The sequence below is a fragment of the Sceloporus occidentalis genome, unplaced genomic scaffold, assembly GCF_023333645.1.
Source record: "Sceloporus occidentalis isolate IW3139 unplaced genomic scaffold, rSceOcc1.0.p SCAF_120, whole genome shotgun sequence".
NCBI lineage: Eukaryota > Metazoa > Chordata > Lepidosauria > Squamata > Phrynosomatidae > Sceloporus > Sceloporus occidentalis.
The window spans coordinates 2367234-2390837 of NW_028317100.1; the positions used below are offsets into that span (position 1 = coordinate 2367234).

Here is a 23604-nt window from a genome sequence, read left to right on the forward strand (position 1 = left end):
GTAAGGTGGGGGAGTAGATGTATGTATGTATGTATGTATGTATGTATGCATGTGTGTGTTAACTTGGATCCGTGTGTAGGAGGCACAGGGAGGCTGAAAGTGATGTGCATGTACTGGCTGCCTGAGCATGATAGGAGTGTGATTGCTAACAATTGCTAGCAGCTAACATCAATCACACTCATGTCATGCCCAGGCAGCCAGTACAATAACTTTATGTAATATATATATATTTTTTTTTTAACTTTTCGGCACGTAAAATTAAGGTGTGTCTTATACTTGGGGGAAATACGGTAATAATCTTAAAGTAATAGTTAATGAACTATTACGTCCACTCGGTCGGGCAGATCACCCTGATGACGCCAACATATCAAAATGTAAATATTGAAATCGAAAATACGCATTATATACTTTCTACCAAGGTCTGTAAATAGTCCTTTGAACAAGGAACAGCCAACAAAAAAAACACACACACTAATAGAGTTTACTGGAATCTATGTTCAGCTACCGTGTTTTTAATGCAAAAATGTCATACGTTTTAATTAAATGTGTTTAATTTAAAATATAAATTTCAACAAATAAAATGGTTATTACTAAGGGTATTGTAGTTCTACAAAAAAAGAAATTGGCAAATATCTCTTAACTTGGGTTTGAGTAAAGCCAATCCCAATGTATGTATATTTGTTAAGATACACCGTTTCCGACAGCAGAAAAAGTAATGTAATGGTTTTCTTTAAGGGTGTTCGCAGTTTTTTGTTTTCTGTACGTGGCACGTGTATCGTCAGAGGTCCTTGCAATGTGTGCTGCGTAGGATTGCCTTCGGTGTCGCCTTTCCTAGCTGGAGTTAGACCTGGACCAAGCCGGACACAAAGCCGGCGTATTATCACAAATAAAAGCAATTTGCTATTTTTGCAACAAATATGTGGCTCGGTGCCGCCTGCGGCAAAAATATTTACGTGATTGAGTGGTACGCTGCGTCGCGTGGCACAGCCGGAGTAACGTTACAATCTACGAAAGGCTTCTCAAATAGTGATGGGTACGTGTATATTCGTGTGAATCACACAACTAAATGATAAAAGTTCCCAGTTCATTGAGGCATTTTATATACGCACTCCTTACAACCACAGGACAACAACAAAAAGCGACGGTGGGAGTCCCTGTTTAAATTTCCACGTGCATCCAATTCTTGGACACCCACGGAAGGATAAATGTGTACCAGGAGGGCATATCCATGGCCCAAACCTACCAGTTCCATTGGTGTCGTTGAATGACATCATCATTATTGAGCTTTTGCGTCTCAATTTTTTGCTGCCAAACCCGTGCGACGATATGAATTAGACTCCATGCATGCAGAATTGTGGCACACTGATTAGATTTGACAATACAGCAACGTGATTGGTTCTATAAATCTGTGTTATACCTACTCACTCGTGGTATGAAACAGACCGATTATGGACATTGTAAGAAAATAATTAATTGTTTTCAAATAGAGAGAAATGGAGAATGAAACCAAGTCCACTGACAGTGTTTATTACAATTTGAAAGACAACATACTGTATGCACACGTGATTTCTACAAAGCGGAGGGAGATTAGCAGAGTGTATAGATCAAACAGCATCAGCTTTACATGCAGTCATTTGATCACATCAAGCTCTCAAGTGCAAAATGCTTTCCAGGAATTCTACAATACAAAATGATTGTCACAGATACAACAGACCTGCCCATTCATCGTTTAATCCGTATAACAGATTGGTCCTTTCAGGTAATCAAAAGGTTAAGTGTGTGTGTGTGTGTATACACACACCACCTTTATAAAATGTTCTAATACTGATGAACACATTTTTGTGTTATTTACACAGGAAAAAGCTGCCAAATACTAACCCTTTCATGTCATTGAACATTAGGGATTGTAAGAGTTAAATCAATGGCTGCAAGGATGAGAGGTTTCAGGGATACTGCATGTAGAATTCCTTTAAGGGTCGTTAGAAATGGTTGGTTTATTAGAAACACAATATAGATCACTGTATTAAAACACATTTCAAACACACAACATGCTTAAAAAAAAAAAGGCACTTTTTTCCTTTGTCTACCAAAATTTGTTTCAAAATTTAAATGAATGCATTTAAAAATAAAATATGTCCAAATGGGAATTCTAGATGGTTACATTACTGTTAAAAACACAAAAGAGACGCGAGAATGGCGATCTAAAGTTGCAATGCAGGAAAAATGAGAAATTACAAAAATTGTTCTAACTAAAAAGCATCTGAAAACAATAGTGGCAATATATGGTAATCAAAGACGATATTTACATTTATATACACGGGTAAATACCATTTTCCATCGTAAAATAGAACGAAAACAAAAACTATAAATCACAGGATAAAGGGATTTATTGCACCTTGTCTATGTCATCGCTTTCACTGGCAGAAAAGAAACGCATGCCGGTGGTCATTTCATGGACTAACAATAATTGGCACCACTTTTAAAGGGTTAATATAGCTGCACTAAACCGAGAATGGAAGAAAATATTTAAAATAAATCGATTTTCAGTAATGCATCCATGCTAATGGGAAAAAAATCCAATTAGGAGTCACAGAGGTTGATAAAACGTACAGCTACACAAAAAAAAAAAAAAAACCATTACAATGTTGGCCGTGTCTTTTTGAAAATTAAAAAGGATAAGCCCGAAAAAAAACAAAACTATATATTATTTCTTTAAATCTGGCCATTTTCGGCAATCCTAAACTTAAGCTGTAAACGTCAGTGGATTTTTAACCCCCCATCCCCCGCAAAAACAAATAAAAAAAACCCAGTAAAATAATGTTCCGAACATAATTCAAATATACAACTAAATCCAAAAATAAAATCTTGAAAAATAAAAATGTGCAATGCTGCGATATTTAAAAAGTGCAAAAGTCTGCTTAAAAGAAGAAAAATGAAATAATGATAAAAAACACAAACACACTAAAGGGAGGAACTACACAAGGAGACATTAAAATCTAGAAATACCTGATCTCTGATATCCAGAATAATCTTGACCAGTGACTGGAGGTGGGGGAGAAAAGTTGGCCTGCGAGAGTTTACTCAGGTCAGATGGCGGAGTTGGTGGATACGGCAGTAAAGTGCTGTTAGGACTGCTAATGTCTCCTTCGGCTACTAAAGTGAGGTCTGCTACGTTATCGTCCTCTATAGTTTGAATGTTTTCAGAATCTCTTGACTGTCTCTCCCGGGCGGGGGTATTCCGCTCTTGTAAATGCAGAATTGGAGACAGCGGAGCATCGAAAGGAACGTAAGGTTTCCTAGAACCAGGCGGCAGAAAGTCTGATTTGTCTCTCTTATCCAGTGAATTGGGTCTGACTGGTTTATCACCACCATTCTTTGAGGACTCTTGTTTTCCGGCCTGTAACGCTCGTGAGGAAGGAGTCATTTTATCAAATCCGTCGTTCTGCTCGGCTCTTCTGTTGCCGTTTACAGCTGTTGGAGTGGAAGAGACCTGATCAGCCGGGCTCAAGCGCAGGAAGTCCGGAAGAACTAGATCTTCTTTCCGTAGAAGACCTCGTTGATCTTCTGCTCTGTTACTTTGAGCTTTTGATATCAGCTCAAAAAAAGCTGGGAAAAAAAATTATTACAATGTCAGATTGAGGTTTATCCGCTCTAAAAGGGACACTCCACCAATCATATGCATGTTAACCATATCATCCCCATTGAATTTTTGTCCTTGGCCTGTAGGAGATGTCTTTGGTCAAACACGTCTCCTGCTTGCTATTACACACGGCCTATATACTCACAGCCGGCTCCAATGCTGGCTCACTTAAGAATTCTCAGGGTCTAAGGAGACATCTTTTATGCATACACAGAAACAGCTTCAATGGAAGGGCTTTTCGCTGGGGTATTATGATGAGCCATGTGCCCTGCGGCATATACTGGCCTGGACCAAAGTAGATCTGGGGTTAAGGGAACGGGGGAGTAGCCGCTGTTCGGAAGACAAAAGATCTCCCTTGGGACCGTCCCATTTACACCCAACTTAAATACAATACAATACTACATGGACTGGCCTACAGTTGGATGATATGAGCAATCATGAGAAAGAACAGAACGACTAAATAATAATAAATCAATAGCAAGATGTCAAACTACAGTGGTCTGGGTAATACAAGCTCAAACCACCAATGAGTTTCATAAACTCTCGGTAATATAATCCAGGTGGATGGGATTCTAGAATGCGTTTGGGGTTATAAACCTCACACAAGGCAGCCACCAGGAAATGGACAGTTTGGACTGGAAGACAGCTGAGTAAATTATACGGCATGTATATACACACAGAGTCGGCGGGACCGGAGCAGCTGTAGGAAGAATTTAGGTGCGGAACTAAAGTCGGATTTATTATTGTCACGCTTCAATATCATCGTCACAGCTTTGGAATACTAAAAGCGTGAAAAGGTTCCGTGCTCACCTTCAGCTTCATCCAAATTAATTTTCTGCTGCTTCTTCCTTCCCGTCCGTATAAGCGCTTCATCTTTCTTTGATAGTCGAGGATCCCTCGTTACTTTTCCGTTTTCTCCCTTCAGTCTAATGGAGGAAGATTTTACCAAAGGTCTGTCTTCTCCCTAGAATAAGAAGGAAGCGGGGCTTCAGCCGTCAGAGAAGTGCACTTCCTACTAACGTTCACCCAGATTACGCAATACAGGTGCTAGACCCTCGGGGTAGTAATCCTGCTGAGGATGTAGGACATCTCTAATTAGCATGCCATTAAACAATTTACATGGATAATCAGAGATCTAACATTGTTAATCTACGCACCATGCCAAGGGCCAACACCTGGTGTGCTCGCAACCCTCAAGGAGTGAAGTTTGGCGGCACCGCAAGCAACACTCCAGATGCAAAAAGATCTTAGAAACTCAAGACAAAAGAATACCGTATGAGGAATCCTAACTACCCCATTATTTCTGGAGTTGTAGATCACCGCGGGGGTTGATTTTGAACCCGACGCCTTCTGTTTATCTGCAATCAGACAATAGTGAAAAATTTACATTAATTGCAATTGTATATGTTTTTTCACATTCTTAAATATATAAATAAATGGCTCTTGAAGTCAAAGGGATTGGATCATAAGAACATTAGGCGTTCGGCTTTTTAACTAACCAACGACATCACCCAGTCCCCTAAATGGCAAAACCGAGGGAAGCCATCACATCTAGGAAGATGCTTTCGTTCTGCAAAACCATACTGACCGCATTTTAATGCCGTAGATGAAAGGTAACACCGGATCGCGCGGAGGATTTGTTTTTCTCACCTTTTCCTTTAAGATTATCTTTTTCTTCTAATACAACCCGTTGTCCGTCCAGATTGGAAATGGGAACCCCCAAATCCAAAGGCTCCTGCTCTCCACTCTGAGGCATCAGAAAAAAAAACACAACATTTTAGATTTTAAAGGACAAGATCTTTGGAAAACCAAATAACATTAAATAAATATACGGTATAAACTGTGCAGTATAATTAGATCTATTCTCAGAGCTCTGTAGCTTCTGAATCGTACATTCGTTTCAGGTACGGTCAGCACTTCACTAATGCATTTACGCTCTCTAATACCCCCATCACCCTGAAATGAATAATTTCATTAAAAAAAAAATCGTTTCACGTTACCTATCGTTATTTCACTGATAATAGATGCATTTGGGAGAAAGCGTTCCGTTAAGAATAATGGTATGTGCCGTATTTATTAAAGACAATTCCAGGGCGAAGTCTGATAGCGGAAAATTCGACGGAACGTTGCTTTTCAAAACAGATACTCTCTAAAAGCGGTCTACAACGGCATTCTCCCACCGGTGCGAAAAGTGCACAAGTGGGTCACGTCTGAATGATAAATGTGCATCTGTTCACGTGAGGATGTGTGTGGAAACTTGTTTAGCGATCGAGGAAGGGCTGGAGAATAAACTTAGAACATCGCGCAGGAAATAATAAAGAGGGTCCCTTCCTTTTTTTTTTTCTTCAGTTGGCCGAGGTCAGTTTACCAAGATTTTTTTTTACTAAATAAACGAGGGACTTAAAAATAAACGGATAACTCCAGAAGGTGCCATGTCCAGGGGGAGGCTGGCAAGTTGGGGCAGGAGGGCAATTGCCCCCCTGGACTGCTCTGATTTTGGGCCTCTGCCAGAAACCTATTCTGTGTGTTTTGCTAGCAGGTCCAATATTATATTATATATATATATATATATATAACCATCAGGGTTGGTCGGGCACCAAGGGCTTTAGGCAGCTTTTACTCTTTCTTTTTAATTAGCCCGTTTCTATAGGGGCACCTATATGTGCATTGAGCATTGTTGCCTTTGCTATAGGTAGCCAAATGTTTTGGGAAACTGCATTATTGGGCCTTAAAGTTTGGGCTTGCCCCCCCCCCTGGGGTACACAGTACCAGAACCCTGGCCATGCCTAATATCTCGATATATTTATTAAGCAGTGCAAGATGATTAGAACCAATATTCAAATCATTTCTCAATGAAACTAGGAACGATGTAAAACAGCAGCAGAAAAAAGCCTTCTTTTGTCTGTGAAATTATTATTGTTTAGCCCAGAACCAAAGCAGAGCTTGTTCTAGAGTTTGCAAAGCCAAAAGTGAATTAATGCAGCGCCACGTTCTTCATTATGATGAAGATAATAGAACTTTCTCCAAAAACGTAAAAAAAAAATGCACAGTTCTGAACATAAAGAGGAACGCTCATTGCATTTTTCTATCATTGGCATCAAAAACTAAGTAACTGCCACAAAGGTCACTCCATTATCGCCTTTTGGTAAACAGAATGGCACAGTCTTAATCCCCAGCCTGACAACATTATTAACGAAAGGAGAAGACTTCAGAGTATTAGTAACAGTCAAGGTTGAAAAAAGACCAAAGTCCATCAAGTTCAACCTATATACATATTGTGTCCCTACTGTGTTGATCCAGAGGAAGGCAAAAAACCCTTATGAAGCAGATGCCAATTGCCCCATACCAGGGGGAAAATTCCTTCCCGACTCCAAATATGGCAATCGGAATAAATCCCTGGATCAACGTTCTGTCCCTATTAATCTAATATCCATAACTTGTAATATTATTGCTTTCAAGAAACACGTCCAGGCTCCTTTTGAGCTCTTTTATTGAGTTTACCATTACCACTTCCTCTGGAAGAGAGTTCCATAGTCTCACCACTCTTACTGTAAATTAGAAAAGCAGGACTTCATTAGCATTGCCGTACAGCGTCAGGTCCGTGTTTGAGCCGGGAAAGTCACCCAAAATATCACGACTGACAAACTGCAGCCAGGACTGCAGATAAAGGGACTTTACTGCAAAGAAATGTCATAAAGCTAAGTTTTCCTTGGTGCTGTACACAGTATATACTGTACACAGCACTGTATTTAATTCTCAGACATATTTTTTCCCATAGGATGCCCCGTTTAACCAGTCTGCATATCTTTAAAGTAGTTGAAAAGTAGAAGAAAAGACACTTACAAGTCTTGCTACCAGGTTGTTAAGGTTCAGCCCATACTTTGACACGACCGGCCGCAGAACCTCCGTCACCGGTTTAGTCGGCTTGGCCTTCAACCCCACAGACCTGTTAATTGGTACAAGATCCAACCTAGGCAAAAAATGAAATATATGCATTAAAACATATATACACACAAGAGGGATAAAGTATACATTTTACTCATTACATTTTACGCAACACGAGCCACCCAGCGATTTCGGATCCAATAAATAGCGTTTCGGATTTTGTAACCGGTTTCATTTGTATCTAATTTACCAAAATGTATGTAATGCAGACTCCAAAACAGAATCCGGATAACGCAAAGTAATCGTTTGGTTAGAACGCAGCCCCGCGGGACGGCTGGAGACGGAGAAGAAGGATTTTACAGTGAAATGTATTTATTATACAGACAGGAAGGAAGCGTCTCTCTGCCAGGAGGGCCTGCGATGGAAAAAGCTTCCGCGCGCCCAACTCACATCTACATCACATTTGTTAGATTCATTTTGTTTTACTCACCGAAATAAAGTACGCTTTTCTATTCTTAGATCCCGGGACTCTAAAATGCTGCTGTCTTGGCCGAGTACGAGAGGCTGCATTACCCACGGAGACAAAACAAACAGAAACGCACCATAAGTTACACGCCGCAGCAAAGTATAAAAACACAGAGCTCACGGACCCGCCTGCTACTACTACACGCAGGGCACGATCCCATTTACAGCCATGGCCGTCGGCAAACGGTTAATATACCGGGCAACTTCAAATCTTACGGGTAGCGGAGGGGCTGCTTAACCCTCAACTACCCAAGGAGTAGAACATACATTTTTATGCATGTATGTGTAAATTCCCACAATGTATTAACCTCTACCTTTAGCCGGGAGGCAGTTCCACTTATCTACCACTATCTTCGTAAAGTAAAACTTCCTTACATTACAGGTAGGACAACAAGATCTCTTCCTTCTCCCCCCCCCCAGGCGATACATACTGAGATCATGTAGTCTTTCCTGCAATTAATGCAATTACCCCCCCCCTTAACTTTACTAGACACAAAGAAGTCTGTGGCTGAGGTGGCTCGTATTGTGCCCTACCGGTAGCCAGAGGGTTTGGGCCGACACCTGTTCGTTTTAAGGCGGCCACAGATTTTAATGCATTATATAATTAATTTATCATCCCCGGCTACTCATACTACCAAAACACAATAGAGAATATCACTTGATCTGTACATTGTGCTGGTCAAGTTACAGTCAGATGCGTTAGATATAAACACTATGTAAAGAAATATAAAGAAAAACATCTCTATGTCATCTAGAAATCTCTTTACTCTGTTTACCAATTAGAATTTTTCCTCAATATAGCTTCCATTTTATTATGCTAAAAAATTGTTACATCTTTCGGCAATAAAACCTATCGCAGGACCGGTGATTTTACGTGTTATGGTTGCCCGGGGGTATCTAGAGTGTTGATTCATTTTATATATTATATATATATTGAAGCAGGTGTAAGTGAAGTGCTGCAGCGATGCATTACCTTACTTCCACCGACTAAGAAAAGATCCACCGCTGCAATGTTGAACCCATGTTTCTCACAAAGCCCGGCCAGGATCTCCTTAATTGAGAAGCCAGATTTAACCACCACGGCACAGGAGGATCCGTCGGGCAGACTGATGTAACAGTGCTTGGAAGACTTCTCTTTGTCTGGAGCAGAGGAAGACACTCGCGACGACTCGAACTGCGGAGGAGATAAAGAAGGCACCCTAAATAGTATGTCCCATGACTGATCTCGCTGGTTTAACCATGCGCTCACCAGGGCATTTATAAAGCAAGTTGGTTACCCTCTGCCATTCTCCGGCTGTTGTGAATTATTCCCAAGCGGCAGCAGATAACACAAGAGCTGGACGCTCCACCGATCATAAACCACACTATGTGCACTACTGTGTAAACATACTCTTCGGGGGGTGATTTGCTGTTTTCATGGAAAGTAAGGACATTTCTAGCTGTAGCATAATCGTGAAAGGGTTCTCTATCCTATCAGCCTTTTAAACTTAAACTTGGATTTGTGAACACAACATTGGAACACAGGAGTGATGGGAGCGATAAAGGGCCATTGGAACACAGGAGTGATGGGAGCGATAAAGGGCCATTGGAACAAAGGAGTGATGGGAGTGATAAAGGGCCATTGGAACACAGGAGTGGTAAAGGGCCATTGGAACACAGGAGTGATGAGAGTGATAAAGGACCTCAGTACCCCTATGAAGATATTCCAATAAAAATTAGCCATTTCCAGCTACAATAGTCATTTACAACATTAACACCGTCTGCGCTGGATTTCTCAGCCACCTGACGTTATTTTAAATGGACAAAAAAAACAAGGACATTAAGTGACCCCAAACTTTTGAATGCTAGTTTAGGTCTGCTAGTAGATTATATACACGAACACACACACTATAAACCTCAATCACAGTGTAACCGAACCACATTCACGACCCCCCTTCTAGTAACGTCTATGGCAGAACAAGCAGATTGTTAACTAAAATGTTATCTATGCATCTTATTGTTTATTCCAAATGGCGCAGAGCAGGATGGTGGTCTTTGTATGTCTAAAATACCCCCCCCCCCAAACACGGATATGGCCTATTATATGCAGAATTACCGCGTAACGAGCCATTGTCACTACCTCCCAGAGTTCTTTGCGTTGGCGGATTATGGATATGGCCGCCCTACATTAATCCTCTCTCCGGTGTCAGATATTTTATGATAGAAAACATGTATTCCATATATTCTGTACTTTACATGAACACAAAATGGAGTCAGAGCCATTTTATTTTACTTAATCATGTAGTGATGATTTTTTTTTTTTTTTGTCCTTGTTCTCTCTATAATTGAGAACAAAGAAGTATTCATGTATAGAGATGTTTCAGTATGTATGATACAATTAATGTTATCTTCCATGAGAAAGTTAAGGAGTAGACACTGCATATCTTTAGAAATGTAACTTGGAATGGGGGATACATGGTAAGACTACCAAGGCCTGAGTTACTATCTAGGAGGTAACACCTGGCGATTAGGGTAACCAAGGATAAATTCCAAACACATATTTAATGGTTTTAAGTTAATTCTTAGACCAGAGCGTCTCTCACAGGTAAATTAAGAAATTACAACAGTGTAAATATGAGTAGAAATCCTAATTTTGGTGGGTAAAACCCACCGTTATGATTGGAGAATTCCAATCAAAAGGTGGAGGCTATGATAATAAGCCCTGTCTTTAAAAGCTTATGTCTTTAATAAAAAAAAGGGGGGGACCTTTAAAAAAAAAAAAAGAGATCGCACCCTGGAACGGACAGACCCTGACGGATTTATTCACCAAATTTTCCCCAGAGACTTGGAATCTTAAGATTCTGGCACCATATTTCACTCTTGGAGTTACTTTGAGTTATAACCTATATAACTGGTAGACAGTTATATTTTTTCCACTTAATTTCTTGCCACTGAACCTGGATTAATTTCTACAAGGACCGGTGGGATAACAGCAACAAGTGGTGGTAATTATAATTGTTTTATTATTCTGAATAGAGATGAATTTTGTCTTCTTCATATAGAATTCCCTGTTTCTGGGAAGTACTATATTGCATTATTGTATATGACGGCTTGTGAGACTGCAGCTTATAACCCGTGATAATAACAATAATGAAAAGGTATTTTTACCTATAGATGAAGTTTGACATTATTTGCATCTATTAGGAACTTCACTAATACTCTTAGACACAATTATATTATTTTTAATTTGTTATATTAGTTGAACTAATATTTGAGAGATAGTGATATCTTTATTACTGCCCTGATTATTATCAATTTTTGGTTGCTGAGTGGGATGGAAATTAATTGTGTGTTACTTATAAAGTAGTAACTTATATTGATAACTATCGATAATATACTGTATTTGAATTGATTCATTTTGACATGTTTTAAGAATTTTGTGTTTTATATCATGCACTGTGTGACCCATATATAGATTTGATAAATTGTATTCACAATAAATAATATTTTTGATTGATTATTTTTGTGATATCTATCTAATTTGAATTATAATTTTCGGCGATCTGAAAGAATTTAGGATCGGAGATAAAATATAGGGTATCTCCTTAAATTAATATTGTGGATGTAGTACTACAATATTTGATAGCGTCGTTATTTTGCGTATGTGATAAAATATTGGCTTTTGCCTATTTTGTCTCATTAATATCCCTAACACCGGAGACATAAAAATTATGCCACATTTATAAGAACGGTCACAGCTTTCACTCATGAGCATAAAATGTAAATCAATACGAGGTGGATGGGGTCGCCATGCCCCCAACTGACTGTAAAAAAATTAATTAAAAAGTACGGTGAATGAGGTCCCATGGACTCTTAATACGCAGGAATACGAATGCAGTACATTCTCAATCTCTTCAACTACAAATTACTTTTTAACAACCTCGGCTACGAAAAAGGCATAAAGATGTTACAGATAATCAAACTCTGGCATCAGACAGCAGAGGGACTTGTTTGTGAGACGTCTCTTCGCAGAAAGATCAATGCAGAGAGACGTTTCATTAAGATGCGACAGTTACTAGAATTTGTAGTCCATGAATTACAAGGCTTGGGCGGACGAGCCCTCGTTTTAATCCTTACCTCGAGTACGTTGTCATTAATGCCGCCGTTAATCAGTTCAAGGCTTGCCGAAGAGGACACGGAGCCCAGAGATTCGCGCCTCCGTCCAGACCCTCCATTCATAACGGCGCTATCTGTAGGAGAAATGGGTAATGGCCGCCGTCAGCTCGAGAGGCTAAAAACAATGGCGTCTGCATCGTAGACACCGAATAATGTTTAGCGATGTACGGAAAACCCAATAAGTCACGATAAAGTGAATTTAGATACAGGGGAGGGAAGAGACATGAAGGTGGAGAACAAACTATATTCTGTACTCAAACGTGGGGGTGAGCCTAAAATCCCCCCCATTAATAACACGCTATGAGACGAGACCAAGGACCGATTAAGGTTTGGTTTGATGTGCTCAACACTTTTTACCTGCCGTCAAATTCACAACCATGTTCGTTATCGCTTCCCAAACCCACTTTCTCACACTCCCCATTACGCAACGAACACTCACTCTTCACCATCTCGTCACAATACGTCTCTGTCATTTTCCCACCCAAACACGGTAGACATCCATCCACTCGTCCTCTCCAACAAATACACCGTACACCAAACACGATCTTACCCCTTACCCCTGTGCCCACTGACTTTTAGATTCTTTAGTTTTGTAGTACTTTATTTTTTTTATCATATATTTAATAACACTTACCATTGGAAAAATCCCCGTTTTCCCTTTTCTTCTGTGATTTTCCCATGCTTTTACTTCTAGACCAGGAGAAAAACGTCCCTTTCTTCTTCCTATCCGCATCTTCCTCTCCCCCGGATTCTTCGTTGAGGGATCTTCCGGACTTGTTTTTCTTACTTAGCTGCTGCTTGCACACAGGAAAAAGGGAGTAGAGCAAAGCAGATTCGTAACAATGCCTAATCTATTGACGTGGGATGTTTTATCTTGTTTTGCTTGCGTGCGTGTGTCGTGAAATGCACCAGCGGCTGATAAGGAGAATGTTTTTTAACACGGAGCTGCCAAAATTGGATTGGAGCGATCGCAGCGCACCATTCACAAAAGTCTTCCATGTTTACAGCCCGTGCAATGCATCCCTGCCTTAGAACCGTGTATGCTGAACATTTAAACATTATTCCGGCGTACAACATCCAAAACGTTCTAATCCGCTTACTGCCCGACCCATCGTTCTGACAGGACTTCCTTGGTCCAAAAGGATTCGTGCAAAGAACTATGAAAGGCACGTTGCCACTTCTTACAATCTCGGGCCATGTTACTCAATGACCAAAGCAGTATATTACCAGAAGGTGTACATGCGCACACATGCAGCCACAAGAACATGCTTCTAGCTACAACGGTGGGGTGCGCCTAATGAGTGGTAACCAAGTGTGGGATGATGAGTTTTGAGGAAGGATTTGAGGAACGGATGCGGCCGGATACCTTTTTCGGCGTGGAGATGTTGGACCGTTCCGAGCTGATGCTGTGCTTTGAGGCAGGGCTGCTGGGAATCTCCTGAGGATCAGGCAAGGAGCGTCCCTCAACCTCGGCCAGCATACACGCCTGATACAGATGGGACTTCAGGAACCGGGTGTAGCTATCAAACTTCATCAGATTGAAAATCTGGAATTTCAAACAGATCGTTCATAATAATGCTACTGATATCTATGTAGCGGCAAATAACGCGCCGGAACATCACGAAGGAGACCTTCCCGGGAATGCTCATCAAAGAGAATCTAATTCAGGATATCAGTAGCCAGAATACAAAGTGTTTTTGTGAATGGACCGGCTACTCCATGACAACATTTTCAGCTTTGGTAACAAAAAAAAAAGGATAAGAATAAAAAAAAAAATGTCTGGTTTGTATACTCAGAAAGTAGAGAATTGCCCTCAAATCACACACATACCTGGAGCTGCTGCTCTTTAAACATATCAGGGTGCGGAGCGTTGAGGATGTCATCGGCCAGCTGGGCCTGGCTATCAATGTTTACTGGGGTGGTCGCCTTGCTGCTCAGAAACTTATTAAATATCTCTCTGGCTCTGTAAGAAATCTGAATTAAAAAAAAAAGAAAGTAAATAATTAAACACCAAACCATGTTTGCAAAACTGTTCTAGAACAGAACAATTTGACCCCTAGCAACCGCAAGGTATCGAGATGCCGGACAGTCCGTTCTGTAAGTCTTCTTGTTAAAGATTGCGTTACACATTGTAGCGTTTGTCGGTTTCATGATAAAACAAAATGTAACAACTACACAAAATATTTTAAAAGTTACCTCATTTTTGTCATGCGCTGGAACACGGCTGAAGTATTCACAGGATTGCCAGAAAAGAATATTTTCTTCACTAAATTCTTTCTTTAGAAACTCCTAGAAGGAAGCGATAGATATTATATGCGTACAGAAGTAGAACATGACTGTTAGAACACCGTATACTACATCGATTTTCACTGTTTTTTCCCCAAAACGTGACTTTTAGTGCCCCAAAAATCTGTAGCTGCTTAAAACCGACGGGCAGACAGAACGGCGTTTTGCAGTCAACGGCTGGAATACGTAGAGGAAACTTACGGTAAAGTACCGGACACCGGCTGGATCCTGCAGAAGCCGCTCAAAAGACACAGCCCAGCTGGCTACCCGGCGCTCGCCCAGCCTGCGGCAGCTTTGCACGCTCGGAAGGCTGGCATTGCTGCTTAAACTGTTCTCGCTGATGCATCCCTTTAGTTCGGTGCTATTCAGCTCTGGGGGGAAAAGAGAGAAGAATTAGAATAAAGAACACCATTTATTTCGCATACACCGTGTAAACGTACGGGGGGGGGGGGGGGGATTCTGCACTCGCTGCTTCCCGGGAGATATATCCGTCCGATCATCCGTCCCGGCATGGGATTTATTACAGCGCTGGCTGGTGGGGGGGCTTAGCGGACAGGGGTCTGCTCAGACTCGAGTACGCGTGCGTAAAAAGTACTCCTAGTGATTTCAAGCAGCCAATCAGCGGCAAGAATAGCCGGACCGCGTCAAGTAGGTGCTTTTATTTTGTCTTTTTCATGGGGTGGAAGAAGGCATATTAACCCCTTAATGACAAAGCCCGTACATGTACGGGCTCAAAATGCATTGGTTTTCAATGGGTTTAGGGACCGCCCATTGTCCTTAAGGGGTTAAAGGGTTAGGGTTACTCACAGAGGACTTTAATAAGCCTTCGTCTACAGCCCGGGCGTTTGGGACATTAAACTGTCCCTTCAACTCATTTCAGACACTACACAGATACAGAGTACCAGGGGATGCTCTCTGCATTAGCCCGAGGCTCTCCTTTACAAGATGGGAAAGTCCGACTCGGTACCCGCTGATAGTTATTCCACCAAATTGACAACGGAATACAGAAGTAGTAATATAAGGATTAGAAAACAAAAGTGAAAACCTAAAAATAAATTTAAAAAAAAATCACAGCGCAAAAAAAAATAAACAAAATAAAACCGCATTCTTTAACACAATAAACCTAGTCTTAAACGTATAAAATACTGGAACATATACGGCCCAAAGAAATAAGAAGAAGGCAGTGTATGATAATAACCTTTCAAACACATAGGTAGCGGGTAATTTCCGAAAAGGTCAGGGACCAAGATCTTACGACAATTATCCGCGTTATGATCAGTAGACGTCCACATTGGGGATATTAGCCATGTTTACACTGCATATATTTACACGGCGAAGCATCAGTGACTCAAAAAGATTCGTTAAAAGATCATAACAACAATGACAAAACCAGCAAAGACGCAAAACATCGGCCCGGAGGATTCCTGAAGAGTCAAGTAATGACGTAAACGCCACCAACACCGTCACCTCCAAAAGGCTATGAAAACACACGCAACGCCAGCACCGAAGCCTGACTTCATCGCTCCGGGGCACGGCAACCTCGCCGGCAACCAATAAAACAATGAACGCGCGCACAGACACGCTATTACGCAACCTGTAAAGGGACACTCCGGCCATCGCATGCACTCTAATAAATATGATCGCTGCGTGAGGTTGTCTATTCGCACAGCGCAGACGTTCACGTGCTGCCCCCACTAGACACCAGGAGCATGGGGGGAAATCTGGGGGGGGGGGGGCGCAGAGTGGCATATAGAGGGGTATAAGGCATATCTGGGGGGTGAGTGGCCTATAGGGGGGGCAGATGTGCATAACTGGGAGAAGGTTGGCAAATTAAAGGAAGTTTTAAAAAACACATTTTTCTCAATCATAACTTTTATAAAATATGAAGAATAGTTTACATGTGAATTAATATTTACTAGTAAAAACTTTTTTCCTTTAGGGTCGTCTTTTTCGTTTTTTTTCTCCCCCCCCCCTAAATTATTAAAATTGGGGGGGGGGGTCGTCTTATAATCGAGCAGCTACTGTATTTGAAATAGTATGTGCTAAATATCTCCATTGTCCCCGGTTGTAACAGCGCTATGGAATCTGCTGACGCTATATAAATGTACCGTAACTCATTTCCTGTTCTTCTAATGCTTCCCCCATCATGGCTGGCTATTCAGGTAAAGGTGCTGTTCCAACTTTTGGAATTTAACACTTTTTTTTGTAATTAAATGCATTGGAAACAAAAATCCTAGTGCTGTTGGCGGGACATGCCGGACCATGGGGAGGAGGGCAGCTGCAGCAGCAGGACTGCAGCTTCTAAGTCCTATAGTTATATTTTCATTTAGAATACCTTAATATGTGTTCTTCAGTTAAAAAAAAAAAAAAAGTGTTAAACTGCCCCTTTAATGTTTCTACAAGCTGCTCGGAGATGGCCTAGAACACTTATGTGGGTTTTTAGCGAAATAACTTTCCCTCCCCGCTTTGGAGCAAACTTTTCAAAATCAGCAAAGCCATTCAAGCCCCTGCGCATGGTCGGGTTAAAATGAACCTATTATTCATTACTGAAAGCGCATGCACGAGTACAAAAGATGAAGCCAGGATTCTGCGGAATCAATGCCCCATACGAAATCATTTCACAAGTACAAAGGCGGCCGGCTCCTCGGGAAGTACAGTATCTACGCCTCGTATTTAGCGAGCATTTGTGATCTAATACAGGGGATGTGCCATCTCTGACAACAAGCAATCAAGTCTTCACGCGGCCCACAGATCCGCAAAACAGAAGACTGTCAGGATAATTGCGCCCGCCCCCCCTTCAGAAATCTCGAGGATGGCAGTCAATGGGCAATCACCGTGACTAGAGAAAGAAGACCGGGGTGAAACCCTATCATTATGCGAACACGCAACAATGAGTCTCCTGCGCAGGCCCGGGGCGGGGGGCATGTTATTTTCATTAGGGTTTATTTAAAATCTGCCAAGACATTTAACACTGCAACCGAAAGTGGGGAGGACCAAGTCTTTTACACAGGCTGTCAATTGGCAAAGCGCAGGTTCTGGGATCAGACATGGTCCGTCGCTTTCCATTACATATATCGAAAGCCAGAAACATGTGGAATAATGTGTATTCATAGAGAGATTTAATGTATAAATAAAATGCCCAAGAGTATTCTTCAATATAATGACAAAAAAAAGAAGAATGCAAACTGTCTGCGTACAAAATTCTCTACATTACGGGCTGTATTTTATATGAGGAGGAGTTATTGGGGGGAAATCAGGACAAAACCTTCTTTTAAAAGGGAACCTGTCAACTAACTTGGTCTCAATCAAAAATCAACACAAAAATACCTATAGAATTGTGTTTCTATATCTTAATAGACCATATGAGTTTTTTTAAAGGGACGGTGCGCTTTAATGCATATGACGAAAGAGAGGTCCCTTTAAATGTATATGGTGTCCCTATTGCTAATGTATGGGGGGAATTCTGCAGACTCCCCATATTCATCTGCCTGCCCCTGTCATGCAGGAGATGCGTTTCGCAGAACACGGCTCCTTGCGCATTACATACTAACCACCTGGCTGTGTGAGCGCTGCGGGCCGGGGGGATTCGGATGCCCACGCACAGAACGTGCTCTCACCGATTCCAGTGGGGCACTTCAAGCAGCTCATCTGGGGCAAGAATCATCAGACCGCGGAGAAGGTGGGTGGCTGCAGCTCGGGTGAGATTTTTTTGTAACTGTCCCTTTAAGATATTTGCGATCTGGTTTCTGCCGTAAAGGTATTTGTAGCAAACAAACATTTCCTGAGTCCCCTGCCGAGATAATGTATCTGACCCTGATCCCCGGCACATTCTGGACGGCAGCCAGTCCTGAAAGCGAAGGGGGACTGCATGCAGGGAGCAGAAGCGTCAGGAAGCCTACGGGCAGCTCTTTTGCGGAGTAGTCATTGAGTGAAGTGTTTACAGTCAGATGATAAAGGTCAGGTTTGTATTTGGTGACAGTAGCTGCATCTTCCATGACCCAACTCAAAACAGCCACTCCAACAAGCTGCAAAGCCCTCAGGTACTCGCGGTGCCATTACCTTTAAAGAGGCCGGATCAAGTTAAGGTAGACTTACCCGTCATGCCCAGAAAGCCTATAAGCCCTATGCTGACTGAGAACCATGGGAGTTGGGATTCCAAAAGAGGTAATGAGCCACACTGCTCTAAAACTAAGAGTCGGATGCTTAGATGCAACGCAAGAAGGTATTTCTTCTGTAGTGGTGTATACAAGGAATTACCATCCAGCAGAAGTTATAGAAAAGGGGTAATACGCGTGAGAATCTAGAGCATAAACATAAAGCTATCCTCGTCACCAGAAAACCAGCTCAGATCCTGCAGCAGCTAGACAAACGGGCAAACAAGATGGACCCAATGGCTCCCAACCGCCATCACATTCCATGTATCTGCTGGCTACTCCAGAACTATGGCTTGGCTTCCTTTGACATTTTTTTTTATTTTTTATTTTTTTACACCTTAGATAGCACTCAGCATTTAACACACACCGTACATAAGAGGTTAAAATTTATAAAATGACAAGATAATACAAATATTTAAATAGTAATTAAAGATTTGTGTCAATAACACTTTTTTTGTGCTAAACCGTTTCTAACCTACAACATAAATAACGGTTCCAAGCTTAACTTTTCGTATTTTCAACTGACAAAGTTTGGCGCAGGGCAATTGTGATACACGCAAATTACCCCAAAACTTCAAGACTCTCCACGCGGTTACCCAACATACACAACCACAAAAGGACATCGCAAAAAACGCAAGACGCAAACATCAGTCCCTTTCACCGTGCAATTAATGTCATCACAATTTGTTCCTTTCATCCCAATTCTGGAACCTTTATCAACGTATTTGACAAAAAAAGATACATGCACTTAATTTAAAAAAAAAAAAATTAAAGTATAATAAACCGACATATTTGACTTACGAATATTTTGTAAACTGAAGTCTATGTTGTGCATTTTCCACACTGTCACAAAAATGATAACTAGATACAACTCGTAATAAGCTCTGCGCAGATTGTTGGCGCTATATAAATAAAAAGGTCATCTACAAAAATGCTGGTCCAATAATGTCTGAATTTTGTAAAATGTACTATATGTACTATGTACTATGCAAGTCTAAAAATAGACTCGGTGGAGAGCGTCGGGGATATTCGTAGCCCTGGATCCCATCATTCCCAGCGATACCTGTTGTCAAGTTGCTTCCTGGACATTATAACTTGGGCTTCCTTCTGATAAGAACATACCAAGGGCCCAATCTACGATCTCAACATGGCTACCTACTGGCCGCTGACATTTCTGCTTGTTTATTTTATCAAGTGGCAGGAAAGCAAACAGCGGCGTGATTACACAGATATCAAGCCAAGGAGGAAGCAAAGTGTAGATATAAAGCAGTGTCTCATTACCTACGGTCACTGCTTTTAGGTGAGACTGAGCTTAACAAATGGGACAATCGTAAGATAAAAAAAATCCATCCACAATACAAAAGTACACCGATTTATTATTTTTCATACTCCAGCATCCACCCATGGTGCATTCCAAAAAAAAAAGGGACTTTCTGTATAGTTTGGACTCAAGTATTAAGTTCTATATCTGCAGCGTGGAACCACCATGGACCCAAGTCAACTGCCTTCCAACTCATGATGAAGATATCTCAGTAACCCTGGAAAGCCTCCTAAACCTGATGCAAGCCAATGCATTCTTTCGGAAGCTCAAGGCAAGGGTTCAAAAAGAAACCAACCCCCAACAAAAACCTAAGATTCTTCAGTCCTCCTGAGATACATTTAGGAGAAAAGCACAAGGTCCCAACCTTGAGAAGCCACAGTTCTTATCCATCCCTGAACAATGTGCTGAGAATTAGTTAAAGTAAAGCAAACACATCTGAGTTGTCGGAACTTAATGTTGACAGTAAGGCTTTTAAAGATTTACAAAGTAATTGACAAAGCTTAGTTATCAGGCTTACGTGAAACAATTCACTGCGGTGTTAACACGGAGAAGACACTTGTGTCCACAGCTATCTGGAAGAACCTCACAAATATCTTCCGTGCTGTGTAAGTATTGTTAGATAGGAGATATTTGTATGTGTTGTTTTTTTATCTAGAGATGTTCTAAGATGTACCTTGAAGTCGTAAAAACAGGAAAAAAACAACAGAAGTTTTCCCAAAGTGTCAAACCTTTTACCTGGATATAGTTGGTAGGATCCCGTATGGTTCCACCTTACCAAGTACTTCAAATCGCTCAAAGAAAACCAGCCATTGGAATCCATACCAAATTCAGCTGCTACCTCGCTGCCCCCCTCGGGGTACATTCTCTCCTAAAGTAACGAGGCATGGTTTTGCGGCAAACGTTCCAAATTTTGACAAATTCTTTTAATTTTCTGAGAACGCCGGCCAGGCTGCCCGTTGGAACAAACCGATTCTCTGCTTCATAGCTTCAAGGAGAGAAAGCCGATAGGGCGGACAGAAAGGCGGCATGGAATACCTCCTAAATAATTTAATAAAAGAGGACCTTTAGTCTGCTTCAGATAAAGGGACCTAAATTATTGATGCCGCTTCGAAAAGCGGCTAATAATAATAGCAGAGGGCTCCAAAGGGGCCGCGCGGTTTCCATGCCTTATTAGGGCAAACGGTAGTTTAGGGCAGAAAGAATAAAAGTGAACACGGAATGAGGATTCAGCGGCACATAAAGGTGAATTCTTTTTATTATTTAAATGTTTTAAAAATAATATTTTGTAATATATCTACATTTCAATTTATAAATAATAATTAAGTGCATCATTTAAAAAAAATATTTATAATAAATATTCATCTTGGATTCAGTTTTCTGAAATTTCTGGCGTCTCCTATTTAGGATTAGTGATCCGGCACAAACCGCAAACGTTGGCCAAATAATAAAGGGCAATTAAATCCGAAGAAGAGATCTCCGAGGTCTTCAAAGCTTTTATGATGCACTTTTTATTGTCGTGAGATTCGGGGGCATAGAAAATACCATTATCAGTGCAATTCTCTTGTGCCCACTGTGATAAAAAGAATGTTTTATAGTTGTTGCCTTTGCACAGAAACAATAAAAAAAAAAGCAAATTAATTTACTGGCACGAGGGCTTAACTGGGGAGGAAAAACTGTATTAATTGAAAATTTCAGTGAAACAGGTTGAGATTGTGTCGTGAGGATGCAGTTAAAATATTGAGGCATTATAACAATAGTGTATATTTACATAGCATGTATGTCTCTAGTCATGGGTATTTAACGTCGGCATTGAAATGTTCGTTGACGTGAAGGACAGGCGCATGACTCGACCTGCATGGGAACAACCAGAACTACAAAAGGTGATTTTAGATCTCCAAAAACGGAGTCTGCCCCGTCTTGCATTCCTTTAGGGTACATTACTGTGCGTTTAAACGCCACCGAGGGGCTACAACGCAGGCCTAAAACCAGAGGGGCAGAAAGCAGACTACGGCCCGTAAATCATGGATAGAAGACGCCAAACCCCCCCCCCCCCCCCCCCGTCCATTAACTTTTACTTCTGGGAACCGCAGCTCTGGAAATAAAATACGGTAAGAAAGGTTTAAGGTTTATTTGTTCATTTTTTCCCCTAAGCGTAGTATTTATGACTATTTCCTAGAGAAAGAGTAATGCGAGGCTCAGGGAAAGTCGTAAATCCACTGATTTGTGCCGTAGGTGCCGGATCCACTAAACACTAGTGAGTAGAGCTCGCCATACCGCCCCGATTTAACGTGTCCATTCCCGCTGAATACTTCTGTATCAATTAAATATATGTTGGGGGATTTTCACGGAAACGCTAACGAACTCCATTCTCGGATAGACTTTTGTTAGTCAGAGTGTCTGACTGGGTGATTAAGACTGAGCCATTCTATTGTTTTCCACAAGCTCTATCATTAGGAGTCAGGGTATTAGGCCTCGTTAAGGATTAATATCAAAGAATGCATGGGGGGGGGTATGATTTGGGTAAACAGCTTAGATTAGATAGGCTATTTGGAGAGGTGATTTGGAGTCAAAATAGAAACACAGGGGTGGCGATTTGGGGTGAAAGCTCAGACTAATTCAGATGAGTGAGGGTCTGGGGTAGCGGCACTAAAACACCCTTGCTGGCAAGGGGTTGCACTAGGGGCAGTCTGGGGTAATAAAAGACAGATAGGAAGTGGTGGGATAGATGGTATTGGAAAGGGCACAGACTCCGTGGAGGGGGTGTTTGCTTTAAAAGAACACAGGGGGGTACAACATGTCTACCCAGGAGTCATATCAAAGCCAGTGAATTAATTTAAAGCTAATCTAGGATGAGTTTTTATTTATTTTTTTAAATCAGCCTAGGACTTTACATGCAATTCCATATTTGACCACTTGGGGCAATTCAGAGCTCACCCTTTAGGCTGAAAGTCTCCAGTCCAAATGACAGGCTTTGGGAAGAATCACTATATAGCTCTAAATTATGGATTTGAAAAGTTCAACATTATAAGAATTGGTGAAGAGTTAAAATTCATAAACAAAAAAAAATTCTCATGCGCAAAAAAACTATTTTCACCTAAAAATTCTTGTCAATGTTGATTGGGTCTGATTATAAAGTAACAGAAAGCTTCGCTAATCAAAGCAGCAAAACTTGAAGAAAGCTATAAACACCAACTTCATGTTCCGTACAGAAACACACCTGCAATCACTTACTCTAGAAGTATTCAAAATTAAGGGAAAATTACATTTCTGCATTAAAAGCTGCCTGATTAAGACACTCAGACACAGTGTTTTTATTGGTAATAACCAGTATCTACAGCATACAAAATAATATATTCAATGTTAAACGGCACCCTAACGTATAGATCAAGAGAAGGAATAAGGGTGTTATCTTTCAGCCGTACCTCCTTTGTGCCCCGATATGTAAATTACTTCCTGTAGCATTTATTTGTGTATTGGGCTAACACAGAAGATAAAGGCGTGAGATAACTGTCTTATTTTGTCTCTTAATCCATACATTTGCTTGCAAATCATTAAAAAAAATAAAAAATATATATATAATATACACACACACTACACACACACACACACACACTACACATACACACACACACTAACTA

At 41.0% G+C, this 23604-nt stretch overlaps 1 protein-coding gene across 1 annotated transcript in view; it reads right to left on the minus strand.

The window, feature by feature from the left end:
* Nucleotides 1-2580: 2580 nt before the first annotated feature.
* LOC149282272 (regulator of G protein signaling 12-like) overlaps nucleotides 2581-23604 on the minus strand; it is a 49974-nt gene continuing 28950 nt past the window's right edge. Inside the window, exons 4-17 of the mRNA XM_089498452.1 lie at nucleotides 14693-14862; nucleotides 14402-14494; nucleotides 14036-14179; nucleotides 13572-13751; nucleotides 12840-12996; nucleotides 12190-12279; nucleotides 9024-9208; nucleotides 8016-8089; nucleotides 7484-7610; nucleotides 5291-5387; nucleotides 4931-4998; nucleotides 4451-4604; nucleotides 3007-3606; nucleotides 2581-2612 (exon numbers count right to left, since the gene is read on the minus strand). Of these exons, the coding sequence (XP_089354578.1) occupies nucleotides 2581-2612; nucleotides 3007-3606; nucleotides 4451-4604; nucleotides 4931-4998; nucleotides 5291-5387; nucleotides 7484-7610; nucleotides 8016-8089; nucleotides 9024-9208; nucleotides 12190-12279; nucleotides 12840-12996; nucleotides 13572-13751; nucleotides 14036-14179; nucleotides 14402-14494; nucleotides 14693-14862 (2171 nt within the window). The remainder of the gene's footprint in view (nucleotides 2613-3006; nucleotides 3607-4450; nucleotides 4605-4930; nucleotides 4999-5290; nucleotides 5388-7483; nucleotides 7611-8015; nucleotides 8090-9023; nucleotides 9209-12189; nucleotides 12280-12839; nucleotides 12997-13571; nucleotides 13752-14035; nucleotides 14180-14401; nucleotides 14495-14692; nucleotides 14863-23604) is intronic.